This window comes from Danio aesculapii, chromosome 19 (genome assembly GCF_903798145.1).
Source record: "Danio aesculapii chromosome 19, fDanAes4.1, whole genome shotgun sequence".
Classification (NCBI taxonomy): domain Eukaryota; kingdom Metazoa; phylum Chordata; class Actinopteri; order Cypriniformes; family Danionidae; genus Danio; species Danio aesculapii.
In genome coordinates, this window is record NC_079453.1 from 15,412,412 (window position 1) to 15,419,462 (window position 7,051).

The 7,051-nt window shown below is 34.3% G+C and overlaps 1 protein-coding gene and 1 non-coding gene across 4 annotated transcripts in view; both read left to right on the plus strand.

Annotated features, from left to right (window-relative positions):
• Positions 1 to 1,145: 1,145 nt before the first annotated feature.
• Positions 1,146 to 7,051, plus strand: part of gmeb1 (glucocorticoid modulatory element binding protein 1) — a 23,905-nt gene continuing 17,999 nt past the window's right edge. For 2 of the 3 annotated variants that reach the window (XM_056480023.1, XM_056480025.1), the window contains exons 1-3: positions 1,146 to 1,216; positions 5,380 to 5,531; positions 5,687 to 5,736. In XM_056480023.1, coding sequence (XP_056335998.1) covers positions 5,401 to 5,531; positions 5,687 to 5,736 — 181 coding nt within the window. In that variant the 5' untranslated portion in view covers positions 1,146 to 1,216; positions 5,380 to 5,400. Of the gene's footprint in view, positions 1,217 to 5,350; positions 5,532 to 5,686; positions 5,737 to 7,051 lie in introns of all 3 variants that reach the window. The other variant, XM_056480024.1, reaches the window with a different exon arrangement.
• On the plus strand, positions 3,936 to 4,071 carry LOC130247332 (U11 spliceosomal RNA). The gene has a single exon (XR_008839540.1). It is a non-coding gene; the product is annotated as a U11 spliceosomal RNA (small nuclear RNA).

Below are 7,051 nucleotides of genomic sequence, written 5' to 3' on the forward strand. Positions count from 1 at the left end.
TGCTCTAGTTTTCCCCACAAGTTCAAAAACATGCGGTACAGGTGAATTAAGTAAGCTAAAATTGTCCGTAGTGTATGCGTGTGAATGAGAGAGTATGGATGTTTCCCAGAGATAGGTCGCAGCGGGAAGAGCATACGATGTGTAAAACATATGCTGGATAAGTTGGCAATTCATTCCGCTGTGGCGACCCCAGATTAATGAAGGGACTAAGCCTAAAAGAAAAAATAAAATGGCCAAATTCTGGCAGAGGAAAGTGATTGAAGTGCTGGCCAGTTTGTTATTTGCCTAAGAAATGACAGCAGGCCAGATTTTAAAACTTATCTTTTACAGTAATTTTATACTTTAACAGATTCCTAAAAAAAAAATTAAATAAAAAATAAATAAATTATATATATATATATATATATATATATATATATATATATATATATATATATATATATATATATATATATATATATATATATTCTAATGATATATGTAATAAATTTGTATTTTAAAAAATAGAATTAAAAATTATTTATTCTAAATCTTTAGTAAATGTTTTTCTTACATAAAAAGTGTGGTTATGATGACAATCCAGCAAAATAAAAAAATAAATTCATTATAAACGCAGAATTTAAACCTCATAAAAAATGGGGGCGAATAACTGCAAAAAGGGCCAGTTTTTGAGAAAAAAACCCACCATTTTCACCACTCTGGCTACTGGCCTGTTGGATAGATATTCCTGTATGACTTCTGTCAAGAGTTTAAAACTGAGTTTGATTATTTACCTATTTGAATTCCAAAACGTACTTCTACAACGCATAATTATCGTTTTTACGCCAATTGCTTACCTGGCTATGGACTCAATATAATCAAACAATCATGTCTGTCATTAGCATACCAAAAAATAAATAAATACAAATCCAGCAGGACAACTTGTTGTTGTAGCCTACTCGACAAGAGGCAATGGAGCATTTAACAGGTATGTACTTTAAAGCTGAAAATTAAAGCTTTTTTTTTAGATTGCACCATCCCAGTTATTAAAGATGACACGGATACTTGAGTGAATGTTGTTTATATTACTACGAACACTCCTGTGTGCACTGTAAACTCTCTCATGGCTTCAGCTGGAACAGGGACGAGCTTGAGCAGGAAGTGTAGCTCAACAAACTGCGCATGTTCACTCAAAGCCTCTCGCTATGTAAGGATGACACCGACCGCGATCTAAACGGTAAGGCCAATCCAGCGCTTTTTAATCTATCAAATGTGACGGTTAAACACAACCACGCAGCCGAGAACTTCGGCAGTACGTCGACTAGAAGTGTTCGCGGCTCAGGTGGCAGCGGCAGCCCCCTCGAATGGCGGAGGAGCGTCTCGTCGTTTGTGTGTGTGCGTCCCGCCGCACGGGAGACGTCATGAGAACAGAACACCGCGGCGCGACGCCAGCGCGTCATTTAGATACAGTCCGCCCGTACGGCCGAGGAACGCTTCGTGAATTAGCCGCGCTTGAGGTGTTTGTGAATGTGATGTTTGTTTGTAAACACACATTCACCCACAAACAAACAAAGTGTGATATGAAGCGGAGGGTTAGCATAGCACGTTAGCATCACGAACAGCAGACGACTGAATGAAATGGCGCAACATGAAAAGCTAATATGCTAACTGAATTAGCAACCGAAGGGTGCTTGTAAACACTTGTACAAAAGTGCAGTCGCTTAGAAACATTCACCATGGCAACCAACATAGCTGCAGATTATTGAAACAGTTACTGTTACATATGTTAAATCAGAATAAACACAACAAATCTTATTCAAACTGTGAAACAAAGTTATTTCATTCGTAGTATAATTTGACGAGACGGGTGGTTGATGTTTCAGTCTCTGGTATTTAATCGAAATTTGTTGTAACCGTGGTACATTTGTTATTACCGTGGCAAATTTCATGGTGAATTGGTGATGTAAGATAACGTTAGCTGTAACATGGTACAAGGACGCATCATGATGCTGTACGATGGTCATCAACGTGGTATTTAACGTTAATTTAACGTATTAAAAAATGCAATATTAACAGTGTTCACGAGTTCAGTCAAAGTGTGGCGTCAGTATACTTAATTTTTTCTTACCATTTTGACTTGTGTAAGTTAAAACAGTGATTTAACTTGTGCATAAGCAAGGCAGCTTTTTAACAATCTAACGTTAAATTAAAACTTGTATAAATAAATATTTGATCAACTGACCATATGTTAAATACCCCTGTTGAAACAAAAGCAATGGAAACATCACAGAAGTTGTACTGCTTTTATAATGGTTTCAATAAAAATGACATTTTTTTTTTAATGCAAATGTTATTTGTCCTTTTGATCTCTGCTGTTTTGCTTTCAATTGGTGGCATGTTAAAACCAATAAATTCTAATTAAAATTAGAGTACATTTACTCGTTAAAATGTTATGCTTTACTGGTATTGGTAGTGGAAACCATTGGAATCTTTTGCAATTTTTTTATTTGTTAATTGATTTTTTTTAACAGCAGCCATCAATAGTTTAATATACAGTGTATATATGAGCAATATATCACATGAGTAGCAGTGCGATATGGCTGTATATCGGCACTGATGGGAGGTGTGCGTTAGCACAAGGCCACAGTGCCAGGCCTTTGTGTCTCATCAGTGACAATATACTGCCATATCGCACTGCTACGAGTGTGATATTGTGTTTATACAACAGTTTGACGGTATAATTGTGTATTTTGAAAAAAGAAAATCAAGCATGAAAGTCTAAAAATCCTTTTGTATGAGGAACTACTTTCTTCCAAAATTCACATCTGCAGCGGACGTCAGAACAGCAGAAACCGTTACTGATTCACCAACGCCATTTTAGAGCTAGTATTTGAATGATTCTTTAGCATAATCTCTAAAGTGATGACAAAACAGGTGATTTTGCTCACATTTTTAGATTATAAGGCTGAACGGCATGAAATGTCATCAGTATAGAGACATTTCCCAGTATTTCTCTGTTGCAATTGGGAGATCACAATATCATCGCACTCACTATCAGATACTGTTGTGTTTGCAAAAAGGAAAAATGCTAAACACATGCTGGCATTTTATATTTCTTTGTTTTTACTGAACTAGCATGCAATAACAAAAACAGGAGACTCATTAGAAACAAACAGATGGCCAACCAAAAAGTAACACAGGGTAATACAAAGAGTGGCCAACACAAAATACATACAGTTCCGTCTCACACTCATTACACTACAATTACTACAATTGTAAATACAGCACTACAACATACAAAAGAGGGAGAATTACCTGTTTTATAATGATTTGATCTGCTGTAGTTTGAAATTATGCTGAGTTTTTCTCCTCTAAGGGCTTATTATGCGGTCTCTGTTGCCCTCTTGTGGATGGACAACGTCAACCATCTTTGCTCTGCTCAATGACAGGGTAATGGCTGCCATCGCGCTGTCTCTGAAATATTTAAAATAGGCACTATCCTTATAAATAAACTGCATAGTTGCAATCTAAACAACTACATTCTCAACTAAAAAGAGCCTCAAAAATACATTATGTTGTCCAACAGCAGCAATATTTGTCAAACTGTCGTGTCCTTTACTTGCCACTGTATGTGGGCGGAGTAATACACAAGGTTGAAGAGGCTGGACAAGTACTGTTATTTGCAGAATATCGCACAGCTATCAGCCAATTTGATTCAAGAACCAGACAGAACTGTTTACTTGCTTAGTCATATGGCACTTTAAATCATTGTGTATTTTCTCAGTTTTGCAAACTTTTTAATTTGCTCATACTTTTGGTCTAACACTGACCTGATCACTTAATACTGTGCTACATACTGGGTATAATCTGTTGCCCATTGCTGAGGTCAGTGAGCTACCATTGTTGAGGTACCCTGACACATTCAGTGGGTCTTCAGTTATGCAGTGTGGAAGGTTAAAAAGGGCATCTGCTGTAAATAACATAGCTGTGGAAGGGATTCTCTGACACAGTTACAGAATCGATATCAAGAGATTTTGGATGCATCATTTTTATAACCCAAGGCTGCCAATGATCAGTTATCTTGGTACCTCAATATATTACTGTTAACAAAAGACTGATTTAAAATAAAAGCATAGAATTTATATAAAAATAAAAAAAAATCAATAATTGAAATGATTTGTTTGTTTGTAAAGTTTCAAGGGTGTTATCAGATTATACAGTTTATATGATTTAATAATTTTTTTTTCTCTTATATGTAGAAAATATTGTCAAAGATTTTATATAAATAAATAATTTTTTATCAATTTTATTGTTGACGTTTAACAAACATTTACATTCTTCTTTTTATTATTATTAATATTATTAATAATAATTAATATTATTATCAATGCTGTATTTATCAGGATAAAATTTTGAGTTTTACAGAATATGGTAACATTTAAATATTATTATTATTACAAAAGCATGGGATAATTAATGTTTTTTTTAAAACTGATGATCAATGTATTAAAGGAATAAATATTGTAAATTATAGGTAATTATAATAGTTGTAAATATGTACATCATTAAACACTGTATTCTAATTTGTAATATACATGTAATATATTCTATATTTTAATCTTATATATTCTATAATTTAAAATATAAATAAGCAGTCATATTCATCAATGATGAAATACTTTGCTGCTTAATATTTGTTATGAAAAAAACAGGATACAGTACAGTTGAAAAGTTTGTAGCAATTAGATATATATAAAAAGAAGAAAGGAAGAAAGTACATTTAAAGACATTAACACTTTTATTAAACAACAACTAAAATACTATCAAGCAACTTGTTACTAATATTTGTATTTCAAACAAATACTGTTCTTTTAAAAATGTAATAATCAAAGAATCCTCAAAAAAATTGAGAAGTATGTAGAAAGGTTTTCAGGATTGACTTTAGTAAAATCATTATTAATAACTTAATAACAATAATAATCAAGCACCAAATCAGAATATTAGAATGATTTTTGCAAGCAGGTGTCATTGGAGACCAAAGTTATGGCTGTTGAAAACTCATACTTGTCATTACAAACCAAATATAATAGAATAAATCACAAAAAAATAATTAATTCATTTTCTTTTTAGCTTAGTCCCTTAATTAATCAGGGGTTGCCACAGTGGAATGAACCGCCAACTTATCCAGCATATGTTTTACAACCCATCACTGGGAAACTAATATATAATATGTAACAATGTTTCACACTAGTGTATACAGTATATTACTAATATGCAACATTACTTTTTGAGGTAGAATAAATGCATAATTGATTAGCATAAAAGTCTTTTTTAAAATACATCATCATTATTTTTGTACTTATGAAAACAGCATATTGACCAGGAATGTCATGCGTTCAGTGTTGAAGGGGAGTGCAGGCTATGGCTGAGGCAGAAGTCACTGTGACCGTGGAGAACATGGTGGTGATGAAGAGCCCTGAGGAAGAGGATGTGGAGCCTGACAACCAAAGCAAGACTCAAATGATCCTCCAGCTGCAGCCAATCACAGCAGGGTAAGTGTGAATGATCAGCTCCAAATCAAAATGCACAAACATAATGCAAATGTACCTCTGTCATATTAAATAAATGATCCATCTGAAAAGGACTGAAACTGCAATGTAGTTTGGGTGTAGTTTGATGCTAAAGATGGATCTTTTATTGTTTTTAGGCTTGGAGATGAAAGCAATGAGACGGATGCTGCAGTTGTGGCAGTGGAAGGTAAACTTTCTCAAAGACTTAATAACACTTATTTTATTCTTGCTTTATGACAGCCGTGTTGAAGAACAATATGTTCTCCATAGATGTAAACACCTCACTTTTTCACCAATAGTTTGGGATCAGTAAGTTGTTTAAATGTTTTAAAACACTATGGAGTGTTTTTGGGGTTTATTGCAAGGCTTTTGAACTTTTATGAAGAACAAATAAATAAGTAATTGCAATAAATGTCAGTGACATTACCACATATGTTTTCTTGTCCAATGAAGGCTTGAAATTAGCATTTTCACATCGAATATAGCTTAAATTTAATTCATCCCTTTTATTCAAAGCTGTAATTTCAGCATCATTAACAACACAAATATTTTAAGCTTTTTTCCATCCTAAGAAGTAAAATGTATCAGTTTTCACAATACTATGCAATAGGGCTGGGCAATTAATCGAAATGTATTTGAAATCAACATTCATCTAATTTTTCCAGGTCAATTTTTTCACTTTCTCTACTGATGATTTATACATCTGTAGCCACATCTAATCTCTGGTCAAGTAGGACGATGGACCCATTCTTGAGCCTTACTTTGCACTGCACTGATGATGATTGGAAGCTGTGCCATATTTTCAATTACATTAAAATTATTTTTTTACATTAAATATAATTTTTACAGAAGATTCAGGAAATGCACAGTTTAGAGTGTAATTTACAGGATATAAAACAGTTATTGGATTTAGAAGAGATACTGCTTATTTTCTACTTTTAATATGAAAAACACAGAAAACAATTAATTTTGTTTCCAAAAGTGCAAGTTATTTATTTTGACATTTTATTATAAGAAAAGTTTGTATGATTCATTATTGATGGTTAGTGAATGGTTTAAAACTCCTGACCACTAGGTGGCGCTGTTACCAAATTCATGTGTTGGGGTCATTGTGATTTGCCAATGACAGACCTAAAGTTTAATGTCCATTGTCAGATGCACTTTGACGTCCTGCTAGCACATTTGTCGATGCCGTAAACTGAACTAACAGTCGAGGAGGAGTTCACAAAAGAAGGTTTTTGTTCAAAATCAATATGGCAGACAGGAAGTTTGCCAAAATATGGCATGTTTGGTATCAATGTTCTCGGCATGAACATCGGTTGGTGCGGTGGATGCTGGAGGGCTGTCGCGGACGATAGTGAAGAGGGCTGGGGAGTCGCGGAAGATAGTGTAATTGAACAGCGGATGGGAAAGGAGGGCGGTTGAGGAGGGGGATCGGTAAATGAGGTGCCAGATAAGATTTCAGAGGTGCCGGATCCGGCGTGTACCGGCACAAATTAAGC